Here is a 13,678-nt window from a genome sequence, read left to right as displayed (position 1 = left end):
GTGAAAATTTTACCATTGGAAATGGCAGGCTTTGGGAATGACTTTTTTCAGTTTGCAGCCCTCTACTTGGTTTGATAATGTGACATAGGTAGCGTACTTTTTCCCTACTTTTAAAACCATTAAACTAAGTAATATCAAGAATTTATTTACTATAAGAATGCCTAAAAAGGCGTCCGGTGCGCGCGTGATAGTCGACAATCCCCCCTCATGGGTGGGGGAGGCTGGAAACGGAGGCGGGGCTTAATATTTTCTCTTACTCTATGTTTTCCACTATCTATCTCTTTTACCTTTTCGTTAAGCCTTGGTTTGGTTTTTGGAACTCACGAAATCATAAGCATAGTACACTTGATTCGATTTAGAAACAATCATAGAACTAACGATTTTCACGTAGAGACACATATTCAAAATCCATTAAGTTAGGTTCAAAACCTTTAACTAACTTGTTAATGGCAATTAAAAACCATTCGCGTACCGTTTCAGCACCGCTGGTAGCCTCCATTTTTTGTTTACTTTGCTCGAGGTTTTTTTCTCTATTCGGAATACGTCAATCGCGTGTGTACGACCTATCCCCACGGGATCCAATAGGAAAGCGCAGAGCAATGACGGACATGAAAAGGGTGGGGCTTATTTGTCCACTAACACCGGCGCAAGAGTAGAAGCGTAAAATCGCGCTCCTTAGGCATTCTTATAGTAAATAAATTCTTGGTAATATTAGAAGTTCAACAGATTGTCTAAAAAAGATGTTAAAAACTACTGTAAATGGTGCATAAATGCCTAATATTTCCTTAATACTTGCAAATAATATTAGTAAATGGCGTGAATTGATCATAAAAATGGGGTTAAAGTACACCCTAAATGATGTCTTTTTTGGCACTGGAAAAAACAGCTTATATGGTGTTTGAATGCACCATTATATTTTAGAGTGCAAATGTATGACGGTAAAGAAACCATAATTATTCAAAATTTAATTACATTAAGACTGAAGTGACAGATATTATATAAAAACGTAATAGGCCGAAAAAACAAACGATATGTGTGAGGTTTATCAATTGACTGAAGTTCAGATATTGAAATTTTTTTCTAATTATTTTTATCCACTCAATCCTTAATCAATATTTAATTCAATCAACTGATTTTACTGTTAATCGATCTAGTCCCTCTAAATTAATTGAAAAAATTACATATCTACGCTTTTTCAAGAACAATTACATTTTCCGAAAACATTTTATCATGAAATTAATTATTTTGAAAGGATTTCGTGTCGATGCTCACTAACTTGTGAGCATCTTGACCGATATAGTTTTAATTGTTGCTGGCTAGACAACTTTTCAAGTTTGCACCAAAAGAAGTTTAAATCTGTTTTAAGTTGTTGATAAGACTGTCGTTTACAGTGAATGTCGTCTACTTAAGACAAAGCAACAAAGTTTATCCTGCGTGGTAAAGGGTAAAGATCACATAAACAGAAATACTTCTCAGTACTTGTTATATTCATTTCCCGCGGAAATAATATGATTAAACACATCATTCATTACTAGTTATGCCAAGAAGGTCACATTTAACTCCGACACCCCCTCCCTTCCTCTATTTTCCCAATATATAGCATTTTATAACCACCAGTGGTTTCAGTGCATGGGTCATCTGAGCCATCGCAACACACTCAGCCAATATTACCATAGACTGAGTTATGACCTAGAAAGAAGTACGGAAAAGGAAGTTCCAGTGCAACTTTACCATCATAGAGGCGACAATAGAAATGTAGCATTTCGATATACGAAATTGATGTATAAATGTCTACTATTAGGATAAAAAACTAATAGTAGACTTCGGATTAAAAAAGCATCTATTATGCAAGACAAAGTCGTAAGGGTTAAAAAAGTATTACGGCAGCTATATATAGATAAAAATACTTTGTACGCGCGCCACTAGTTGAATGACAAACCGGAGCTAGAGTAGGACTCATAACACTGAATTGTAATCTAATCTTTTAATGTAAATAAAAAGTTTATCCAAGTAAACTCAATTGATTTTAAAACTACCATAAATACAACATGGTGTCAGAAGTGGGGTACTGAAGATTCACGCCCGTCGCATAGTCTCCTCTCGTCCGCCGCCTTGTGATGGCCTCCTTCAAGAGCCCGGAACGGTTCACGCCTGGCTCCAACCCCGCTGAGGCTTGGGCTTCGTATAAAGAACGCTTCCAGATTTACGCCATCGCCAGCAAGTTGAATAAAGAAGAATCCGAACAACAACTCAATGTCTTTCTCCATGTCATTGGTCTCGAAGGGCTCCGCATCTATAAAACGATACCGTTTCCGCCCACACCTCCAGATCGCACGCTGGCGCAAGTCTACGCCGCCTTTGACGCATACTACAAGCCTTACCAAAACGTCACCTACGCCCGTTACAATCTTTTTACTACAAAACAAGAGTCTGGCGAACCTTTCGACGCCTTTCTGACCAAACTAAAAACGCAAGCGGCTCAATGTGACCTAGATAAGCCGAACCTCACAGATTCCTTATTGGCAACACTCATCGCTATTGGGACAACTAATCCCGAAGTCCGAGGTAGAAGCTCTAACACTTAGCGAAGCCATACAGGTCGCACAGGCAGAAGAAACCTCCTTGCGACAGTCACAAATTATACAACCAGTCAAAACTTCTCTCAACACACAAAAGGATCAGCTTGACGAAGAAAATTCTGTACTTCATGAAATGTGGCGACACAAGTCCACCCATCAACCACGTGAGCAACATGACCGCCGTCGACGGATGTTAAACACGCAACGACCGATAACGTACACCACACCCCGGGTGAATCACACCAGTCGTCGAACTCCAACCTCGCACTCAACCAGAGCTAACAACCTTCATGAGCCAAGCCAACCAAACACCCTGCGCTGTTAAAGATGCGCTCTCCGTCATTCAGGTCGCCGCTGTCCGGCAATGGGAGCCTCTTGTAGAGCTCGTGGAGGACGTAATCATTGGGCAACTGCATGTGGGGCAGTGCATACACTCGACGAGTACATGTCCGAGGACGAATATTTTCAACCTGACGTCCACGAGACCAATGAGCTTACTAGAACATTCCATCACACACCTACCGAAGATCGCTCCCACGACGATCACCTCTACGCTAATTCTCTCACACTATATGCCACACAACCAAACTCCATGACAAAGGACAAGGATCAACTGTGGCATGCCGTAATACAGATTGAAAACATAGAACATCAGTTCAAGATTGACACAGGATCGCAAGTCAATGTCATCTCGGAAGATACCTACAATAAACTACACCCGAGACCACCGTTGAAACCAGCACAACACACCATCAAAGCATACTCGGGACACATCGTTGATGTACTCGGCCAGATTCAGGCTACATGTTACTCGGCAATGGCATACCAAACGCTGGATCTATACGTCACACCACGGAATCAAACCTCGATCTTAGGAGCAGCAGCATCTGCCACCCTTGGCCTCATCACGCGCCTCCCATACAACCTAGGCATCAGCAATGACGAAACGAGCAATGACGAAACGAACGAGCACCAGGACTCCCAACATCAAATTGCAAAAATGGAAGCGACTGCAACTCCAACTGAGGTACAAAATTCGACACCTCAGCAGATAATACAGATGTTTCCAGACGTTTTCGACACAGTTGGCAAGCTCCCTGAGCAAAACGACATGAAAATTCGACCTGACGCAATTCCCACTCGCGCTCTTGCACGAAAAATTCCGATCAAGCTAGTACCTAAGGTTGAAGCAGAACTCAAACGCATGGTGCTGGCTGGGGTGATCATTCCCGTCACCGACTACACAGAATGGCTACACCCAATGGTGGTGGTTCCCAAACCTAATGACGAAATTCGTATTTGCCTCGATCCACGAAATCTGAACAAAGCTCTATTACGAGAAAAATACCCAATGCCAACATCGCAAGAAATCTTTGCGGAACTTTCCGGATCACAACTCTTTACCGTTCTTGACGCAAAGTCAGCATTTTGGCAAATTGAGCTCACCAACGAGAGTTCTCGACTCTGCACTTTCTCCACACCATTCGGGAACTATCGTTACACCCGCCTACCATACGGCATTGCAACTGCCTCCGAGCACTGTCAAGAGGATAATGAACAGCATATTCGGAGACATTCCAAGGATTCGAATTTCTACAGATGACTTTCTCCTCCATGCCCAAACCAAGGAGTCACACAACATGACTTTGTACTCCGTTTTGCAACGGGCACGGAATGCTGGATTGAAATTCAACTCCAAGAAGATTCAACTCGCTGTTAAGCGTATCAATTACCTGGGTCATATCATCACACCAACGGGAGTAGCTGTCGACCCGGAAAAGATTAAAACCATACGTGACCTACCTTCCCCAACGGATAAGCCTGCACTCTTACGCTTCCTGGGGATGATAAACTTCCTGGCCAAATTTATACCTGGATACTCGGAACGAACAGCTCCGCTACGACCTTTACTGAAGCAAGGCACGATATTTCAATGGGATGAATCACATCAAAGCGCTTTCGAAGATCTTAAGCAGACCATATCTTCCTCTCCCCTATTGACATTTTACGACCCACAATTGCCGAACACAGTCTCCGTGGACGCCAGCCAACATGGTGTTGGCGCCGTTCTCCTCCAACAGGGTAAACCCGTCGACTATGCCTCCATGACGTTTAATCCCGCGCAAACTCGCTACGCACAGATAGAAAAAGAGATGCTCGCAATTCTGTACGCATGCGAACACTTTCACTACTTCGTGGCTGCAGCACCAATCACTGTACACACCGATCACAAACCACTCCTAGCCATCGTTAAGAAGCCATTTTATCTTCTCTCACCTCGACTTCAACGATTGACCCTGCGATTAGCCAGATACGATCCTACCTTGATCTACGTACCAGGAACAAAGCTCTATATTTCCGATACTCTATCACGAGTGCCACATCCTGACTCCAAAATGTCCACTGAATTCCTGGAAGGTCCATCAGCCACACTATATGCTGTAACGGTACTATCGGACGGCAGGTTACAGAAACTCCAAAACGCAACCAAAGAGGACACCACGCTACAGCAGATACAATACTATCTCGAACAAGGCTGGCCAACAAACCTGAATTCGCTTCGGAACAACGCCGTACGGGCCTACTGGTCCATCAAAGAAGAGCTTCATGCGCAAGACGGTCTAGTATACAGCGGAGAACGTCTGGTAATTCCCGCATTGCAACAACATGAGACAATGCAACAAATACACGGCATACACCAGGGAGTGACAGCCTGTCTTTCTCGAGCGAAGTTCAACGTATACTGGCCATCCATGACAATTGACATTAGTAACTTCATACAACAGTGTAATACCTGCAATGAGAGACAGCGCACAAACACTTCACTGCCGCTTCAACCGCTGGACATACCCCCATATCCATGGCACACGGTAGCATCAGACCTTTTCAAGTTCCAGTCAAAGGATTACATATTACTAATCGATTATTACTCAAAGTACGTCGAAGCCCAGCAAATCTCATCTACAAACGCTGAATCAGTCATCAAATTCATGATGCCACATTTCGCACGTCATGGCATCCCACAACGTTTAATATCCGATAATGGTCCGCCTTACTCCTCCTTCTTGTTCACCAAGTTTCTCCAGGAATGGGGTGTGAAACACGTTACCGCAAGTCCCTATCACCCGCAGGCCAACTAATTGGCGGAACGGATGGTGCAAACCCTCAAAAACTATCTCTACAAAACACAACCCGAAGGCAAAAACCTCGAGCACATTCTTCTAGAATATCGAACCACACCACTTGCAAACCTCCTCACCCCTGCGGAAATGTTGATGGGGAGAAAACTCCGTAGTCCGTTAACAGTGTCTAATACACTCCTCAAGCCAATTTTTCCAACACGCGTGATACAAACTGGACTACAACAACGTCAGCGCAAGATGACATTACAGGCAGATACCAGACCACACAAAAGCCTACGTCCATTGCAAATAGGAGAGAAAGTATGGTACCTCACAGGCCCTCGTACTTGGAAACAAGCAACAATACGTCAGACGGCCAATACTCCGGACTCATACATAATACAGACTCAGAGCAACCAAACGCTTCGACGAACTCGCCTTCAACTCCGACCACAGAGCAGAACATTGACAAGATTTCAACCGGTAGTGGACTCCGACCCCAGTGTAACGCCACACCAACGATGCCAATCACCTCCAATGGTTACGCGAATTCAACCCACAGCACGTGCCAGCTTCACATTCTCCACTCAGCACAACCACCTAAGTGTGCGTCCACAAGTAGCCCATCATACAGAACAGTAATTACATCAACCTCGCCGCAGCAACCAGACGGAACTGCCAACTGCCAACACTAGCACATCACGACACGGCACCAACGAAACTCGGACCGAAGACCCCTCTACAGTCTCACGAGCGGATATCACATATAACCACCAACAACCTGATCAACCACCACAACATGACTTGGCAAACAACACAAGGGCACTTCCGCCAACACTTCAAGAGCAACCACAGCAACCAACAAGAACATCCGCCTATGGAAGACCATTAAAAACACCTGCGTGGTTCTCTCCGGGATAATAATAATTAAAAAAAAAAAAGTTGATGTATAGATGTCTACTATTAGGATAAAAAACTAATAGTAGACTTCGGATTAAAAAAGCATGTATTAGGCAAGACAAAGTCGTAAGGGTTAAAAAAGTATTACGGCAGCTATATACAGATAAAAATACTTTGTACGCGCGCCACTAGTTGAATGACAAACCGGAGCTAGAGTAGGACTCATAACACTGAATTGTAATCTAATCTTTTAATGTAAATAAAATGTTTATCCAAGTAAACTCAATTGATTTTAAAACTACCATAAATACAACAGAAATTAAATGTATACAATCGCGCAACACCCTTGTTTGGCATCCACGATCAAATATTTACATTTTCCATTCGAGTTATGCCAAAGTTCGCTTGCTTTTTTAGACATCCAGTAGAACATTTCAAATATTCAATATTGATGCCTCAACACGTACTCCCTTCAAAATAATTAATTTCATGATAAAATGTTTTCGGAAAATGTAATTGTTCTTGAAAAAGCGTAGATATGTAATTTTTTCAATTAATTTAGAGGGACTAGATCGATTAACAGTAAAATCAGTGATTGAATTAAATATTGATTAAGGATTGAGTGAATAAAAATAATTAGTAAAAAATTTCAATATCTGAACTTCAGTCAATTGATAAACCTCACACATATCGTTTGTTTTTTCGGCCTTGGTCCAAACCAAGACGTTTTTATATAATTCTACTTGTGATTATATTGATTATTCAGCGTACGAACTGTTAATAAAGAACATTTACAGAATATTGTATTTAAATTTTGTTGATGACTTTTAGGCTGGATTTCAAAGTTTATAGTTATAATGACCTTTATAATGCAGACGATATGATAAATTTTTTCAAGGTTTGCGATTTTGCAGCTAATATTAAAAAGCTCCGAATAAGAACCTATTTAAAAAGTAATTAACCCTTTCGCCGGTTTTAGAAATCGCATGTTATTGCACAGAAACCGTCAAGTTCATTTTTCCATACTATATTGGACCATTTCTATCCGTCTCCCCCCGTCGAATCAACAAGCTGATTATCGTTTCCAGCCCCAAAGTGACAGTCACGTCCAATTCTTGGTCCTTCTTAAATATGGACAACGAAGTAAATTTTGCTCAATAACAATCTACTTAATACCTAAATCGTTGAGTTTTTCTTCTTGATTCATTCAGGTTGTGATCTTAATAGTGTTGACCTTGATCCTTCTTTCTCTTTTACTCGTCATTCACTCCGTCGTAACCAACAAATACAAATCTGTGCCCAACAGGAAAGTTGTTAGGAAAATTGCCCAAGAAGGCTTTGAAACTTTCTGGGAAAACGCGTCACTCTTATGCGCCGAACGTAAGCAATTAATTCATCCCTATTCAACATCGTATAGCAGATACAATTAACCCCCTTAATTCTGAAAGATGCCCGTTGCTTTAGTCAGACATAAGCGAGTAGGATAATAATGTTTTGTATCGGTTCCTGCTGTTCTGCCTCATATTACTTGTCGTCTGCTCATCGTGGCTTATCGGAGTGACTTTCATTCTGTTCTTCTTGGGTTGTTACTTGTGCACGAACTTTTCGACGGAAAGCTACAACTGCATCGACACTCTCTCGGACTTGATCAAATCGGGAATTAAACCGACATTTTTGTCCGAAAACGATATCGAATATATTAAAGATTGGGTGAATAATCTTCCTCATGTTAAGTCCTTTATATATTATTCTGACGTCATTGGTTTGTATCAGGCGGCCCGGGACCCAGTTGCTAAGAAATGGCTGGACGCATTCGATGAAGAGAAATTGCTCGTCTTCTACCATGGTTCGACGACGGTGATTGATTCGCTCCGTGTTATTTTATTGGAGGAAAAGGTTCTGATCATAAACGCAGACTTGATGAAATCGCTCTTTGGATTTTTATTGAAGGATCCCAAGACGGATAAAGAGCTCATCGTGAGAAAAGGAGGATTTTACTTTTCGCCACAAGTTCTTAAACTCGACTACAAACACTACATTTTCAACGCCTCTTGGATCAGAAGCATGCCACAATTGAACGCCCAACTGATGTCAGTAACAGTTTTATCACTAACCAGGAATACATAGATTTACTTCTGGGAATCTTTAAGAGGCACACAAATATCTGATTGACTGTGAGGGGAAGCACCAAAAACTTTTAAACCACTTGCTCCTCCTTCCTCGCGTCTCATTGGTTATGCGAATGTGTGGGACAGATCGAGATCATGACCTTTTAAGCTGTCGTCTGCATCAGTTTCGGCTCTGAAATGGTCGGGAACTACAGGCTTGGAAATAAGGTTTATTTCTGAACTAGTCCTCCGGACCAGTGACCCCTGATGTCTTAAATATGAAACTGGTCCCGGGACCAGTGACCCTTCCCCTATTTATTTTTCTACTGGTCCCAGGACTTGTGGTCGTTCTCTCTTCTAAAAAAATCTCTCTCGGCTTAGGGTTGTATACACAACTGGACTCCTGGAAACGAAATTTATGTTAAAATGAAAATAATTAAAGAGGTCCCCATATCAATTTTTAATAAAAGTAGGAATTAATAAACTAGTCATTGGGACCAGTTACCCTCACGTTTTGAATAAAAGTGGTCCAAGCTATTAATAAACTGGTTTTTGACCTGTAAACTTGTCTTATTTGACGGGAAGTGCGAGAACTTGGAACAGTTTGACGTTAACGACGTTTTTGAGGCGGAAATTTCTCTAACTGTAACTAAAGTCAACGATTTAGAAGTTAGTGTAGCTCGAAATTCAGTATTGAAAACGAATGCTATAATAAATAATTTTGACAAAAGATGACGTTTACTTCCCCTTAAACCCTAAGCCTTTGCATAGGGATACTGATGTTTTGTTTTTGTATAACTTTGGTGAAGAGTGGAAGGAATTAAATTGTTACTCCACCCAATATCGAGTTCTTAACTGAAAGCAAGTCTCCAAGTATTTTCGCCTTTTTTTTTCAGAAAAATAATCCTAGGTCTACTCGTTAAGACGACGTATCATGTTTACATTCGGGTTCACCGCGCATAGGTCGCGGGAGTCGCGGCGCAGGTCGCAAAATACGTCAAATAAATTATGCATGACGTCAACGGTGACGGTTTCTACACCTCCTCCCCTTTCCGTCAGACACCCAGGCCCAAAAAATGGCCTCTTAAAGATTACAAGTACTAAATCTACGTATTCCTGCATAAACCTATTAATAGTCTTAATTCCGGTTTCATTTCAGAGTGGAACCGTTTTTCGAAAAGCAAATTTTAAAGCATCAGGAACTAGCGTTACATTACTCTATTGAACAGTTCATGTGGAAGAAACCATTGCAAAGCACCGAAGCCTTGTACCTGAGTAGCGTCAGTGTTCCTTTCTACTTTCTTCTTATGCTCTTGTCAGGAATAGTAGCCGTTGTCATTACCGAAATAATCTTCAAATAACCCCCTTATACACTGACTTTTAACTAGGTTGGAACATGAAATCGATTTCCCATACATGACACCAATTTGTTATTAATCTTCCAAAATTATACTAATCGAACGAAATCACATCGTGTTACGTCATTTTAAATCCACTCTTTAACATGTAGAGGATAATTATATATTTAAGATATCAATGTGATTTACTATCATTAACAGCCATTTAAATATTTCACAAAAATTTTCAGTCACAAAAACAGGGATATACTGGTATTGTTTTAAATGTCTAGCAATTTGCACAAAAAAGAGGTGGTGATAAATGCTGGAGTCCACGAAGAATTCATCCATTAATATATCGTTCACATACTAAATTTGGCAATCAACTATTACATACACATGTATATTATTGTATACTTCAGTCCATAGCTATCAGAAATCTCAATTGGTTTTACGTGGAAACGGGCTGGGAAAGATCCAGGTACTTCAGACTGAAACCAAATTACTCCTTGGTGTTTATACCAACTTGCATTGCCTTGCCAGTGGTCGTTTCTAAGACAGTGTTTGACAAATATCATGTACTAGCTGTTACCCGCGGCGTCGCTCGCGTGAAATAAGAACTTCCATCAAAATGACACTAAGAATGGGTAATTTTTACTGATGACTAATATTTTTATAGCACCCTAGGAGCGAAGGCACTCGGCGTTGCCCGTCAGCCCGTCGGGACATTTTTTTATTACTTTTCACGCGGACTTTTTTTTCCATTAAAAAGGGTTTTTAAGTTTTGGGCCGCCATTTAAAAAGATGGCCACAAATCGAACCCAAAGACCATTCAGCCCATCTATAGGTTAAAGGAAACCAGTGTATTAAATATTTTTGAAATCGGTTGAAAAGCGCGGACTTTGTTGCATAGAGAAGTTTTTTTTTACATTTCTGGGCGCCATTTTTTAAGATGGCGGAGGATTGGAAAAATCTTCCTTAATATGCGCCTACTACTTATGAGTAACGTTCCTGCAAATTTTCAGCCTTCTAGGGCAAGCGGTTTGAGCTGGGCGTTGATTATCAGTCAGTCTGTCAGTCAGTCAGTCAGGACCTCGATTTATATAGATACTAGCCGTTACCCGCGGCGTCGCTCGCGTGTAATAAGAACTTCCATCTAAAATGATATAAAGAATGGGTAGATTTTAATGATGACTAATATTTTTGTAGCACCCTAGGAGCGAAGGCACTCGGCACAGTCCGTCAGCCCGTCGGGATATTTTTTATTACTTTTCACGCGGACATTATTCCATAAAGAAGAGTTTTAAGTTTTGGCCGCCATTTAAAAAGATGGCAACAAATTGAACCCAAAATACCATTCAGCCCGTCAATAGGTTAAAGGAAACCATTGTACTAAATATTTGTGAAATGGGTTGAAACGCGCGGACTTTATTGCATAGAGAATATTTTCTTACATTTCTGGGCGCCATTTTAAAAGATGGCGAAAAATCGAACCTGAAAGACCATTCAGCCCGTCTTAAGGTTAAAGCAAACCAGTGTACTAAATATTTGTGAAATCGGTTGAAACGCGCGTACTTAATTGCATACAGTATATTTTTTACATTTCTGGGCGCCATTTTTTAAGATGGCGGCGGATTGGAAAAATCTTTCCTAGTACGCGCCTACTACTTATGAGTAACGTTTCTGCAAATTTTCAGGCTTCTAGGGCAAGCGGTTTGGGCTGGGCGTTGATTATCAGTCAGTCTGTCAGTCAGTCAGGACTTTGATTTATATAGATATAGAGATAGATTTCACGGAAACACACCTTATTTAGTCTCATTCTTATTGTTGCTAAATGTTTCTTAAAGGGACTGTAAAGAAGGCATCGGCGGGGCGGGTAAAAATTATTTTAAATACGTCAGAGGCTCGTGACCGAGGAGAGGCGTGGTCCAAAGGAGCTTAGTTCGTTTAATTTCGAAAACTACCGCTTCTGGGAATTGAAAGGTATTTATTTCTGCTGGAAACCCCCTTTCCCAGTATTGAAGCTTACATCACTACGAACATTTCTAATCTTCTTTGTTTGTATTTAAATAATATTTACCTGTTTCATTAGGCGTCACAAAAAAAGTAATCATCGATTTCCAATAAAACCTATAAGCGTCAAGACTGGTATGTTTGTGTTTATGTCCGTCTGTCTGTCACCGCGTTCGCAGTGGGCAAATCGGAGCAAACGAATTCGCAATATCCGGACCACGTTGGCAGTTTACAGAGAGCCATATTGACTTCTACTCCATTATCATCGTTAGGGTTGAGATGTACGCGGTGGTCGGCTATGGTTACGAGAAACGTCTAGCCTCCCAATGTCCTTACACACCCTACATTTACAAAAATTGTGAAAAAGGTGTTCGATAGAAGTCAAACGTTAACAATAGCTACGTTTAAAATGATTTTAGGAATAAAGTTTCTAACTAGATTTAAGGTAAATTACTGATGATTAAAAAAATTAATATCAGTTACATTTATTTAATTATCCAAGTAAACCTCTTACTAAATAGCCCTTTTCTCGACTCGGAGAGGTTGTTTGGTTTCCCCAACTTGTTTATTGATGTTGTAGTCAACAAAGTTTGAGCGCTTAACGGCAACGATTTTCCTAGTTTGAAAGCAAACGCGCTTAACCATCCTCGGTTTCCTCTGAATTAATCGACAAAAATGGTAAATCCAGCAGGAAAACTTTTCAGTCTTTGATAAAGAGACCCCCAAAATGGCGCTGAACGAAATGGAATTTCTTGGAAATGTCCGATATTTTAAATACAGGTATAGAATTTTAATTTTAAAATATTAAGTGTTATTTTACATTTATTGCGGCAATCCTGAAGTTTAGGTTTAATTTGATGGGCGGTGTAATCATTAGGCGATCTCGAATATTACCTTAGCGAGTTAAAAAACTTGAATACTGTACTACATTAGCACATAAAAAAGTAACATGTCTCCCCTACCACGCCTAGTTAATACGGAAACTTTCCTCACGTGACTTGTTTGACTTAAGCTTAATGAATAAACCCTGAAATTTGCAAATATTCATGTGCAACTTATCAAATCAAACACTTCGATTGCGGACAAAATTGAAAATTAGCTTAAATGAGCAACGTCCAGAACGTTTCCTAGAACCTTAAATCGAAGCACGCGAACGAAATAATGGTTTCTGATATCGAATTTTCTACACAAAGTTTTGCAAGTCACGGTTAAGAGATTATTGAATAAAAGCTAGTACATTATTTGCCATGAACTATAATTACCAGTTAAACTAACTTTATATGAAACACGTATAATGGTCTTTAAATGGTATATAATATGAGGTTAACTATAATAGAATTCAATCTCAGAAAGGGTAAATATTCTCGTAGGAAACCGATTTTTTCCAGTGTTAAACTTTCGCTTCTCCAACGCTTATAATGTTGGTTAGCAAAATTATTGATCAGATATTCACTCCTCAGGGTTTAATTTGCCGCTAAGGGATAAATATGGAACTCCATTTAACTTCCATAATTGCGTCAAGCTTCATGATTTCTTTATATTGCTCCATTATACTGTTAAACCCACGGTACAGTTTAAGGAAGCAGTGGTTAACAGAACGCGCAGTTCACGGGGTGCGT

The 13,678-nt window shown here is 40.5% G+C and overlaps 1 protein-coding gene across 1 annotated transcript; it reads left to right on the top strand.

Moving 5' to 3' along the window:
• Nucleotides 1-2,117: 2,117 nt before the first annotated feature.
• On the top strand, nt 2,118-4,182 carry LOC149677328 (uncharacterized). The gene is made up of 3 exons (XM_089837337.1): nt 2,118-2,565; nt 2,612-2,743; nt 2,927-4,182. Exons 1-3 carry the CDS (start codon nt 2,118-2,120, stop codon nt 4,180-4,182), a joined length of 1,836 nt encoding a protein of 611 aa, XP_089693463.1.
• The last annotated feature ends 9,496 nt before the right edge of the window (nt 4,183-13,678 follow it).

The sequence above is a fragment of the Phalangium opilio genome, unplaced genomic scaffold (assembly GCF_054372755.1).
Source record: "Phalangium opilio isolate 3A_F unplaced genomic scaffold, DU_Popi_V2 ptg000043l_1, whole genome shotgun sequence".
Taxonomy (NCBI): Eukaryota; Metazoa; Arthropoda; class Arachnida; order Opiliones; family Phalangiidae; genus Phalangium; species Phalangium opilio.
This window is presented reverse-complemented; position numbering and strand designations above follow the sequence as displayed.